At 37.2% G+C, this 13,238-nt stretch overlaps 2 protein-coding genes across 2 annotated transcripts in view; one reads left to right on the forward strand and one right to left on the reverse strand.

The window, feature by feature from the left end:
- The window catches only part of LOC104529080 (myeloid protein 1), a 5,520-nt gene extending 5,147 nt beyond the window's left edge, over nt 1–373 (forward strand). The window contains exon 7 of the mRNA XM_010173270.1: nt 183–373. Within this exon, the coding sequence (XP_010171572.1) occupies nt 183–373 (191 nt within the window). The remainder of the gene's footprint in view (nt 1–182) is intronic.
- Nucleotides 374–3,644: 3,271 nt separating this feature from the next.
- On the reverse strand, nt 3,645–12,677 carry FBXL21P (F-box and leucine rich repeat protein 21). The gene is made up of 6 exons (XM_010173268.1): nt 12,582–12,677; nt 10,971–11,111; nt 8,697–9,122; nt 7,111–7,233; nt 5,991–6,162; nt 3,645–4,598 (listed from the first exon to the last, which is right to left on the reverse strand). The coding sequence occupies exons 3-6, from the start codon at nt 9,066–9,068 to the stop codon at nt 3,955–3,957; spliced, it is 1,311 nt and encodes a 436-aa protein (XP_010171570.1). The 5' UTR covers nt 9,069–9,122; nt 10,971–11,111; nt 12,582–12,677; the 3' UTR covers nt 3,645–3,954.
- Nucleotides 12,678–13,238: the final 561 nt, after the last annotated feature.

Genomic DNA, 13,238 nt, shown 5'->3' on the forward strand with positions numbered 1-13,238 from the left:
CCACCAAGCCCACAACTCCAAGCACTATCTCTAGTTTTTATCATCAGTGCCTTTGCTATTTTGGTATTTCCACTATTGCTATCTCAGTGAAAAGGACAAGACAGAAAATATTAATTTTTAGTTAGCTCAGAAGAATAAATGCTTCACCACTCATCTCTTTTCCCTCCTTATGTTCTCAACAGGCTTCTGTGTAAAACTCGTCTGCATTCATCCTATCAGATACAACGGTAGAATTTCTAAGGGACAAGTCCTTGGAAGAATGTTGCCAATGCAAAGAGTATTTCCTGGGATCACATCTCACATTCACGTTGAAAACTGCGATCACTCAGATCCCACCAGGAATCTCGAAAGGGGGAAAGTGGAAAGTGTGTGAAATGGAAATGTCGTAAATTCCAAATAAATTCATCTCAGCATGCAAAAGTTGTTTTTTCTTATTGTGTGGGCAGCGATAAGGGAAGGGGAAAAAAAATGTATTTTATAAAATTTAAAAAGTTTAATACACACAACAACAGTTTACATTACAGGTTGCCCAAGGAAGTCGTGGCTGCTCCTCCCTGGAAGTGTTTAAGGCCAGGCTGGATGAGGCTTTGAGCAACCTGGTCTAGTGGAAGGTGTCCCTGCTGATGGCAGGGGGGTTGGAACTGGATGATCTTTAAGGTCCCTTCCAATCCAAACCATTCTGGGATTCTATGATTACGACTGATTCAAGGCTTTGGGCTTTACATGATATTGCAAGGTGCTCACAGTATGTTCCAGGTATCAGGTAGGCATTGTTTAAAGTACCTGTAGTTGTTGTGAACATTTTATCTTAGGCTAATTTACAAACTTTACTACACCTTGCCAAACAAGATTTAGAAGGCACCTGAACCGAGCAAAACTAGAGGGAAATTTATAGAAACACTCCACAAGGGATAAAAGATGCTGTTTGGAGTTGTCAGAACAGAACAACCAGTGCCTCTATTGGACAGCAAAAATGAAAAAAAGATTTGAGTTTTTGTTGGAATCTGTATTTACAAGAGAATCGGGAAATTAATGATTAATAATTATAATATTATAAAATAATGATTAATTAATTATAAGCTTTCTCAAGGAGTCTGAAAAGTCAGCAAGCATGAAAACTAGCTCACCCCCTCCTGTGGCAGAAAAGGTGCATTACTGTCAGCTTCTTGTGGTCACTTTAGTGATCATATAAATCCCCTTATCACACCAGGTGTAAATTCTGTGCTTCATTTTGAGGGGTTTAGTTACTCTAACAAACTCTATCATGCACTTTAGAGACGGGGTTTCAGAAAGCCTTTGTAGGGCAGTGGAAGTAGGAAAAGCCAATAAAATAGACAAAACTCACCTTAGCTAGGACACGGCGGAGCTCTGAGGTACAGGGCTAGTAGGAATACAAGTTGGATAGTGTTGTAAAGGTGTAGTAGGAAGGGAGCAGGCAGCTACTGACAGGTTCTTGCCAAGTGCAATACCTCCACTGCAGTCCTTCAGGAAATCCTACTAAAGAAGAAAAAGAACTAATTTTGCTTCAGTACAGGGCAGTGTTTTGACACTCCTCCCCAAAGCACAACGCACGTCCCACAGCACAAACACACGACACTGAACAAATCTAACACTCCAACGACAAAAGTCAACAAGTCAGGAGTTACCTTTTGATTAAAATTAGCTTCTCACACTACCAGTGAAGAACCATTATTTCACACCCAGACTAATTTTACACCTAAATGCCAACAAAATTGATTAAGTCAAGTATCAATTGGTCTTGCTAAGATCAGTTAGCAGAGCAAATGCACAAAAACCCCCCTATCATATCAAAATTCACAGCATTAATAAACGCAGCCCCATTTATTTAGAAGCTTGGAGCTGGAGCAAACTAACACTCAACGGCTTCACAGAAAAGCTGCTTCAGTAAGGACAGAGAAAGGGACAATATGTAAAGAAGTATTTTAAGTCTCCTCCTGAACTATATTTCTGTATATTGCCACTAGTGTTTGATTTCATTAATGCTGTTACGTTGGCTGGAGAGACATGTAGGACTCCACCAACCATCTACAAGATTTGTCCACATTTAGTGTTTCAGCATCTCAAAAATCCTCAAGCTTGAGGCAAACACATGATTAATTTGCTATAATCCAAGAGTTAAAACATTTCTACTGCCTCTCTCCAGGTCTGTCATGTATATGGTTTCTAACAGGACACAACCCTGCCTTGCAGGAGGACACGGTGCAACAGATGGATGAATCTTATATCAGTGCACGTATTAGATCACTTTATTATGTATATATTTAACTGAAACCATATATCTTAACCAAATACTGTTTAGAAATATTTCAGTCTTTTGTTTAAAAGACACTTATCTCCTTGATTACGGAAGCAAGTGCTTGGGTAGCAGGTGCCAGTAACCAGATGCTTCTTAACTGTGCAACAGATTATAATGGATTACTGATTCAGGCATGCATCATGTTACCTTAAATTCTTTAGCTTGCAACTGAGAACAACTCTGTCCAAACCAAAGGTGGTTTAACCATTTATTTTTGCAGCAAAATTTGTGTACAAAACTGACATTTTATCTGATGTGACAAATCAAATGTAGACTTCTCATTATAAATACGAAAATAGAACTACAGCATGAAAACAATTACAGAAAAATCTGTATACAATGCATTTCAGTTTACAGTGTGCAAAATGTCAACACAAAAATACATGTTCTAATTCACATCAGCTCACCATTCCTTCCCCCTTTAAAGAAAACAAAAGAAATAAAATACAACCTTCTTCCTGAAAAAAAAAAAAAAAACAACCCAAACAATTAATAGCAACAGGTATTAAACAGTCCTGAATCAAAAATTTCAGGGTCACCTCAAGCAATCCTTACTCTAGAAATCGTGGCTTACAGCACAGCTCTGTGAGACACAGGTAAGGTAATTACAGGCCATTTTGGCCTCTAACTGGCAATTTTTTCCTTTTTTAAAGTGCTCTAAACCCTTGATTCCAGGTAGAAAGTGATCTAAGATAACTGTATTCCATTTAATCCTTCCTTCTCACTAGCCACATTTATGTGATCCTCCTTCTCTCTTAATAATGAAATCACAGAACAGCATTCAGACATCCACCTCTGTAACCAAAGACCTGAACTCCCTCAAGCCCAGAAGCTCTTCCTTATCCTCTGGCAGTTTCCAAAGTCCTTTGTCATTCACCCAAGTAATCAATCTAGATCCAAACTCTTAAATTCATTAATTTTAACAAGGTCTTTTTCCCATCCGTTTAATGGGCAAGACTGAAAAACAACATTCAGTAAAATACAGTCTCTACAGTTTAGCTTATCTGACAAAAATATTTAAAGTGCAATTGAAAACTTGAATGGTTTTTTTGGTAAGCATAAGCTTATTTACCATAACATTTTAATATACTGGCACGAGTTTAAACTAGATTATATTTGAGTAACCCTGGCTAGTGTAAGTATTTTAAAGTAAAAGCTTTTATATTTATAACATGAATATTTTGAAAAATAGCTGCATAAAACGTCATGACAAATAATATGATTTTCCTGAACTCCAAGTTGTATCCAGCTTCCCATAAATTTAGATGTGCTAAAAGAAAAAAGTTTCTCTAATCCTCTTCTGACTACATTAGAAATACTAAACACAGACCTGAAAAAAATATATATTTAATGTGAATGGAACCTTTAAACTGAAACTCAGAGAAGCTTGAGTTCACTGAAATCTGAAGCACCTGTAAACCACAGACATTTTCAGAAGGGTTAAGTACACTTCATCTATTTTCTATTTCAATATACCATTAACATTCCAGAATGTTTTGCTGTTACGCTACTAAAGATTCTGAAAGTAGAAAAATTCAAATCTTGAAATAAGTTTTCACAACTCATTTTTTAAAAATTCTTTATTGCATAGAAAGCAACACTCTGATTCTATCAGTTTATCCACAAACGTAGAGAATTTACCACGTTGGCATCATATCAGGAAACCACATTCTTCCAAGGTGTTTGGAAACTTCCAAATGAAGTTGATCTAAGCTGTAATCATTATCTGGAATCAATACTTCCTCCATGATAGAAAGCTGGGTAAGCCTGCACCCACACATCTTTACAAATTCAATAAAACCCCTGCAAGTTACTTCACATTCACCAAGTCCCATCGCTGTTAAGTTCTTACAGCGCTCTGCGATCCGAATAAGTTCATCATCCAAAGGTTGAAGCCCATTAGCACACACAACCAACTCAATTAACCTCGGGCAATTCATGCCGATACGACCCAACATTGCTTTGCTTACTGCACGCCCAAAATAAAGGTGTGTCACAGGCGTTTCCTCTCTGAAGAAAGCATCAAATTCTTCTTCATATAAGAAGAAATACATCACAATGTTGACTTTGGGGGAGTGTTTAACAAGAGCATCCCAGCTTTGCTTTTTAATAGTGTGAAATTCAACTTGTCCGGGATTTTCACTCACAACATCTATGCGAAGGTGTTCAAGATCAACATGTTTTTCACTTGAAAGAGCCAAGAGTAGTTCATCGCTTAATATGTAGTAGTTCAAAGCCAGCTCCTTAAGTCCGTGACACTGGTCAGCAACACAAAGAATTCCTGAGGACCAAAAGAGAAAAAAAATTTACTCTGTAAATGAGAAGTGAACATGAGCACAGTTGTTTGCTGTAAAGCTCAAGCACACCCTCATTTTATTGGCTTAAGTATTCAAGTTTATATTCAAAAACCATGAAATATGGTAAAGTTCTAGATATCCACATCCTTTTACAGGGTTTTGTCCATAAACACTTAAAAGTAAAAGCAGCAATTCTAACTAGTCACATTCATCTTGGATCTGCATCTCTTTCTTCCTCTTTGCCCCTCACTGTGCAGAATTTCCTCAATTTTGAAAAGGCAACTGAAATCAGGCAAGATTCAGCTGAAGTTGCCACTGTTCCCTTCCCTAATACTCCTTCCTTCAGCATTCATCTAACCATTCTATTTAAATGACCACCAGCAGCCTAGTTTAAGAGCTAGGCTAAAACAAATCCTTCCCTGAATTAAGACATAAACAACATAATTCCTCTTAATCTGTTGGAATACAAAGCACACAGAATAAATCACCTTTTGTGGACTCTGAATAAAAACCATAGGAAAGAGGTCAGACCAGGATTCCCTTTCCCCAGCTCCAGGGTTTCAGGAGAAAGGTAAGTGAGAAGGGACCCAAAATCCCTCTGAACATCCTGGCAAGCCTGTATTTTCTAGAACCCTTGAAGGGAGGTGAGCCCTTCACCAACCAAAGCTTAAATGAGCAAGTTCATACTACCAGATCTAGACACACGAGGGCACTACAGAAACTGAAAGACTCTCAAGCCTTACACTAATATTTGCTGAAGTTTGCACACACTCCATGCTTTTTTTAATATAACTTTAAAGTATTAACACTTTTGTTCAGTAAATTAAGCTCCACAGCACCTTATGAAACAGTAACTGATCATTGTTTTCATCTCCTCTATCCCACCAAGCAGTAATTGATTCGTGGGTCAGGGATTTTGCATGTATGTCCCCACAGAATTCCAAGCAGTTAAGCTGACAAAGTTGCACATGTTAAGCAGCATGCATTTGGTTTTCCTTACACAGAACTGGGAAGGAACATCAAGTCCTTGGAACACGTGTTAAAGGCTTTGCACTAATTTTGGAGGCTTTTCCTCCTCAAAGCCCATCATCAGAAGTACTGAAGCAGCTGAAAAGAATGTTAAAAAAAATCCCCAGGATTCTAGAAGATGCAGTCAAGGGAGGAGCACCTCCACCTTCATTAAACCAACTCACTCAGCAACACAAAGATACTCTTCTTCCTCTTCCAACTGTCCAAAGCCAAGAGTAGGTGAATAAAAAGCCTCTGCTAAGAGAGTCAGAAGAGCACTAGAAGTTTTATGAATAACTTGTTTCAAACTAAGCTCTGACTATTAAAATACTTTGCTACTATATTTTTCATATATATTCACTACTCACCAGCAGGTGATACATGAGGACAGCTGCTCATTTTCAGCAGTTTTAGAGTATCACTATTGTTAGCCACAAGAACTTTCAAGGAAGGATCATCAAGTGGTGTGTCTTCTATCTTGATTGATGATAATGACTTGGAGTTTACAAAAACAACTGTCAATGCTGAAGCAAAGTGGGCCTGTTTGGAGAAATCAAAAGAGGGGGGAAAAAATATTAAAAGATAAGCAGAACTTCAGCATCTAAACCTCAGGTTTTGCATGCAGAGAAAGTACAAAAATAATCAATTCTTAGGCATCCCCTTTCTAGTGCAACAAAGAAAGGCTTATTTGAACATGGACATAGGAAACCTTTGCTTAAAAATAAGCTGCTGCATGTGACAAATTAACTTTACACTCATTAGTTAACTCATCCTCGATTTATCTTTCACTGTAACAAAATAGAGATCAGTGGACATAGCGATGAGTCTGAAGTATCTAAAATTTATCTGCAGAAAAAAAAGAAACAGCTTTTATTTTATTTTCTACAAAATAATGCTGCTGTGACCTATGGAGTCAAAGAAAAACATCTCCCAAATATTTTAACAATACAATGCAGCACGTGGTCATTGTGTCTTTTAATCTAGAAATAGGGAAACTCAAGCCTTCTAAATGAAATGGGTTTAAGCTGAAAGAGGGAAGGTTTAGATTAGATATTAGGAAGAAGTTTTTCACTGTGAGGGTGGTCAGACACTGGAACAGGTTGCCCAAGGAAGTTGTGGATGCCCCCTCCCTGGAAGTGTTTAAGGCCAGGCTGGATGAGGCTTTGAGCAACCTGGTCTAGTGGAAGGTGTCCCTGCTGCTGGCAGGGGGGTTGGAACTGGATGATCTTTAAGGTCCCTTCCAATCCAAACCATTCTATGATTCCCCATCTCTATGCCACAAAGTATCAACACTACTAAATTTAATCAATGGAATCAATGTTTAATTATTTTCCTAATACTAATGGATGCCACAATTTAAGGAAGATATGCCAATAAATACAGATTGTTTCATAAAAACTACCATCAACTGAATAATAACACAGTAAGAAAGCTAAAGTGGTTTAAGAGTGAATTTTGTCACTCCAATTACAGTTTGTAGAACACTACCTTAGAGACATTCATGAAGCTTGGTTTTGCTGTAGAAATCAAACCCAGTGTCTTGATAGAACAGTTCACCAACTGAGAAAGGATGTCACAGGCTGCCTCTGCTGACTCAGTACTGCTATCGACCTACAAAGGCAATTTAAAAATAATTAGGTCATTCTTTATTATCATGTAGAAAACAGCACCATGGATACCTAAGACTACAAGTTCCAAACTCACTCAGCTGTACTGCTCCAGATTGCATTGACCACAAGGACAAAGTGCAACATTAATTAGAAATTACAAGACGAGAAAGAGTTCAGGAAAGTTGTTATTACAAAGTTTTCCTGAGTATGACTGCTGGGCATGAACAGAGAGCTTAAATCTAAGCCTTCTCTTCAAATAATCTCATGCTTTCCTAAAAAACTGTAATTAGTGTGAGTGTTATGATAGACAGTGGTACACATGCACCTTTTTTAAAATGCCAATTCCAAACTCTTAGAGCAGAAAAAACATTTGATAAAACCTAGATATACTCCAGCAAACTAATCCATTTTACCTGCAGGGACAACACCTTTGCATCTTGAATAATGAACTGATTGTCAATTCATCTAGAAGTCTGATGACTAACTTTGGACAACACACTATTTTATCTCACCATCCTCCTCTGTAGTAACCAATGATAAAAGAGGAGCTGAAAAAGCATAAAAGTTGCATTAAGACATTACAATGCCAATTATCATCAGTTATATGAAGTGCAGAAGTTACAGGCATTTAATAACTGATTATCCATGAACTGCTGTGCAACCAAATCATGCTATCTCCAAATATAAAACTGCTACCAGTGCTGAGAAAAAGCAGCTTCTTATTTTCATCTTAGCTTTCCTATCAATCCTTTCTTCTGCTTTTCCTTCCAAGTTTAGCACTATGACCTCCTCTAACGAGGAATGTCTGCCAAATTGAACCAAGCACCTGTAATTCCAGCTATGATCTTCTCAGATAAAGAGTGAACTGTACCAAGTATTCAAATGAAAGAAGTCCAAATTTATACAATCCTGAGACTACAAACATAGCCCTCATGTGAATCAATTTTACTGTTACTTATGTCCTGATGTGTCAATGACCTGAATATATACAGGCACAGAATCTTTCTCCCTTATTTATACTTTTTCAAACCATGGTTCTAAAATTTCAAGACATTCTTCACCGTATAGCCTTGTTTTGCAAATAAATTATACACAAAAGACAAATTTATTTCCTCAAGTGCTTCCATGAGTAAAAAAATATTGATCTGCACAATAATCTACTGAGTACTCAGACTGCCACTAGCACTGGTTCATATAAACTATATATTCTGTATGATCTGAAAACATATCATTCCATCTTCAGCGCTGTAGTGCATGATTGTAGCTCTTTCTTTACTTTGTAGAGATCAGAGTGGAGAAAATGGAAGGAAACCATGTGCATGTGTGGAAATAACCTGTTGCAGTGTTTGCACTTTTAAACATAAGACCTCCCAGGTCCAACACGTGAGCTGGCTGACACAGAAAAGCTGCAGACATTACGCACAGTGACGTGACAAAAAAAGCCTCTGTTCATCCAAGACCTACCTTGAAGCTGACGTACTGCAGATGATCAGCGTGCCTCTTGATAATCTGCTGAATGAGATCAGGATGTGTAGACTTTAAGTAAGAAGTAGCTGGCTGGTTAAGTTCAAATTCAAATCTCCTCCAGAGATCTGGAATGTGAAAAGTTTCGTTCCACCTTCGACAAACAGAAGATGCCCTGGCTCGATCTACTAAAGGTAGAAACTGAAAAATACGCAGAATAACATGGTGTGGGAGCCTTCCCCAGTCTACTGAAGAGTGCAAGTCAGATTCACCAAACACTGAGCCATAGAAACAAGTTCTCTGTTTTTTGCTTTTCTGTGACGCTTGAGGATCTTCATTTCCAACCACAACCTTCTGCCTAATTCTCTTCATCGCGATGTATTCAAACTGCACAGTTTCCTGAAAGGTCTCACGTACAGCAGGTCTCTAGAAAAACAGAGAAGATTAGGGGAGGAAGGGAGAGAAGGGCAGTGAAAACAGAGTAATAGATAACAAGTTAGTAAAACTTAAATATAGGATGTTACTGGGAAGAAAAGGTAGGTCCATATGTCAATATCCAGTGCAAGGACCTTCTTTCTCAATATCTTTTAATTTTGTACAACTTGATTTCAATCTGGAGAACTTGAGCTTGTTATTTTACCGAGTGTCGTTTCATGTGTTAGTTCTTCACAGCACACAAAGCACTTTGTAGGATAAGAAAAAAAAATATATTTAACAGCAATTTAGTTTTGCAGTAGCAAATTGTGTATGTTTAAGTTTAAACTCAGCAGACAAACTTTGGAATCTGCTCACAATTTCTAGAAGAATTTTATCAAACGCAGAACCCAATTCATAAACTCCCTTTTTAAACGCTGATGAATTTGGAACAGACGTGTTCAGAAGAGTCAGATTCATAAGTTTCACCCACTTCCCCTTTTTGCTTTGTTGATTGATTTATTTATTTATTTTTAAATCATGCCAAGCAGAGGGAAAAAAAAAAAATGTTTGTATAACTAACAGCAAAAAAACTTCAGAGGCCACTTACCAAAACAGGGCAAAGTAACTGAGGTTCACATGCTGTTTTTAATCAGGAGAAAAGGACAGTGATCCTGGAACACAGCAAACTGCATGAATCTACTTCACTGAGGAACGTTTGCCACATGAGCCAGAGTTCAGACGACAGCACCACAAGGAAAAGCTCTGCTTTCATATGCTGAAGCAGAGAAATCTACTCAGGTCTATCAAAGACTGAATTCTGCTATTCAGTCAGTTCTCAGTAAGTGTTTTTACTGTTTCAAGTGCCACTTCATTGTACAGTGTGATGAGGCCCCTACTCAAATGTCCTACTAATTAGACATTCAGCCAGACCATTCCATGTCCCAACCCATCTGAAGCTAATATTTTAAAAGCAACTGTTCATTCTTCAAGAACCAACAGAACACATTAGCTATTTTTACTGAATTTCCACATTTCCACAGCAACACTTACAGCACACTTGTTCTGCTTCTCCCTACCCTCCATCATCATCTCTTTTTTAATTATTTTTATTTATTTTGGTGGAGGAGGGCAGAATCTAAAACAGCTGCCAAAATATCAACTATACTAGCCAAAACTTATCTGGCATTTTCCCCAACTTCTAAAACCTGACTTGTATGTCTGTATGCTATTCTCATGCAAATCTGCAACATCTCAGTTAAACTTAAGTTTCTGAATGAATAAATAAATAAATTTAAATAACTTTCTTATCTGAAACTTATCTGAGCTTCGTGAGTGCTGTTTTTTCTCCCACAAAGAAGTTTTGGCATCTGAGAATTACCAGAAAGGACATATTTCCCCTAAACCACAGGCCAGGCTATAGACTAGATACAGCATATCCCATCCAGACCTCTGAAGAGATGTGACAAGGTATGCATGCCATACATAGTATCTACGCTCTCACTGATGGAACGTGGCAATGAATTGTTCTTTTTGCTACATCCCTTTAAAACTGGTAAGTCTAAAATGTATATTTTTAGTATTCTATATTGCAGTACTTTAAAATCTAGCAAAATTATATTATATTACTCATTGTGTAATGCAAAGCCAGGAAAAGGTTCCATTGGTTATATATCACAAACTTTTTACCAAACATGAAGCCCTAATATTTACTGTGAAAAGGTGAACGCTGATTTCATTCTAAATACTTAAAATTATGAAGAATATATATATTTTAAAACCCATCTGAAGTTAACTAAATTATAGTTCCATGTGATATAATCCAGGTAGTATCAATGAGAGGTTTACATGCACACATACCTCCAAAGAATGTGGAAGTACCTGTCAAGTTACCAGCACCTTTCTGGTATCTGAACATCCATCCCACTGTTGAGTCATCCTGTATGTGTGCATGGATTCCTTAACCAGAAGGCAGGGACGGGTCCCAGAAGAGGAACTGACCTGTGAAGCCACCGACCAAAGAAAAACTGTTCTGCAACGTCTGGGAGACCCACAGGAGGGACTAAGCTCAGTTTTGGAATAAAAACTGAGATTAATAGCACACTCTGCACTGCAGGGCAGACGTGGAAGCAGAACAACATAAGGTAACAAGCAGATTAGTTTTGCCAAATGTTGTTATCTGAAAACTATCATTTAACTCATAGGAAGGTGTAAGTGTAGGCACAAATCTAATTTTTGCATTATCTACAATTTTAGTCACAACACTACTCTTATGAAACACAGATACACCTCTGGATTCCTGATTATTACTTACAGAAATTAAGAACTTGGTAAGAAGCATTAATTTATTTTTTTTGTCAGTTCACTGTATACCAAAACCACATGAATCAAAGCAGTTATACTTAAAGATGTGTTTTCTAATATTTTAAAAATTTAAGGACTCTTGGGTTTAAAAATGACTCACTTTTACTCCAAAAGTATGCTTACTGCATCACAATAATCTTGAGAGTAAACAAAATCTTTTGGCTAATTAAACTCTATCTGGAAAAAACAGACAGCAATGATGTATGAATATGAAAAACTACCCTCTAATCTTAGTATGAAAGAGTAGCTTGGTCAGCTATAAAAAAAGTATATCCAAAGCCTCCAAATTCAGTTACCCATTTTACACTATTTGATGGAAAACTATAGAGCAGCAACACACACCTTGCTAAATTATGACACTTTTAAAATGAAAAGGTAATTTTAAAAAGTGAACTATATTACAACTTTAAGATGTTTACAAAGTATTGTATTCAAGTAGTAATAATATCTTTATGAACCCTGTAATGCTGAACTTTATTTTTCTTTAAAAGATGGAAGATGTGAGGCTTTAGATTCTCTTGGGTCATATAATCATATTTTAAAAAACTACCTTATTAATATCAGCTCTGCTGTTGTAAAGTTTAATATAAGTGTAGTACATGTGTTAATTATGAATACAAGAAGAGAAGCTGCCCCTATGTCCTAAGCAAAATCAAACCCAGGTACTGAAATATGTGGAAGTAACACTGCTGCTCAGCTCTCACATCAGCAAATATAAGAGCAGCATAGTTACACTTGTCTATAATTAGAAGGTTGATATACATCAGTAACTCTGTGCATAGATGGCATCTGAAGAAGTCTGTAATTTATGGTGGCCTTCTATTGCATGTGAAGTTTACAAGTACTATGTGTTCTTCTGTGAAGTGTGCAGACTGTCCCTTTGCTAAATCTGCATGGCACATAAAACTAATTTGCAAAAGTGCTGTCAGCTCATAAAAGATAGCTTTATACTTATAAAGATAGCTTTATAACCACACATGTAAACAGAACACATAATATTGTAACTGAGAAAGCAAAACACTGAGATGCAATTTAAAGATTCAACACAGAAGTGTATAAAATTTAAGTTTATAAACTGCACAACGTATTTTGAAGCAGCTTTCTTACCTAAAGAATGCTTCCAAGTTACAATAGGTAATAAATGAATGAACTGAGGCAGCTGCAGCCATGGAGCACTCACAAGCATCTGTCTGCTTTCCCCTCCTGTCCAGAAAAAAATGACACAAAAGCTTTTATTAGTTACAGAAAAGAAAATAAAAATAAAAAATCCTTGTATTAGATCACATGCAAAAATTATAGGAAAATACACTGATACCAATTTATACAATTTCCTGCTTCACTGAAGGAGTTTGAGGACATCATCTTAACCCAAGCAGCTTAACCCACATTGTAAGTACTGCGTCACTGATAGAAACGTGAGGTCAGATGAAGTATAAAACAGATGGGAAACAAACACTGCAACTGCATCTACACTGAAGTGGTAAACAGTACAATTCAAACAGCAAGTTAGTCAATATTTGCATTAGCATTCCCATTAGTAGTGAATTTTGGTCAACAACAGTGTCTGTAACTATTAATGTAATCTAAGAGTCATGAAAAACAGAAGAAAAAAATAAATCAAAATGGTTTTTTCCTGCCTTTTTCCCTTCACTTGCAAGGCTGTTTATTGGCTGAGGGAACTATGGGACAAATGATCAAAACACAGACACCACACGGCCCAGCTTCTACCACCCAACGTGCAGCAGCCTCAGGTCACCGCTGGGT

The sequence above is a fragment of the Antrostomus carolinensis genome, unplaced genomic scaffold (assembly GCF_000700745.2).
Source record: "Antrostomus carolinensis isolate BGI_N321 unplaced genomic scaffold, ASM70074v2 scaffold35808, whole genome shotgun sequence".
Taxonomy (NCBI): Eukaryota; Metazoa; Chordata; class Aves; order Caprimulgiformes; family Caprimulgidae; genus Antrostomus; species Antrostomus carolinensis.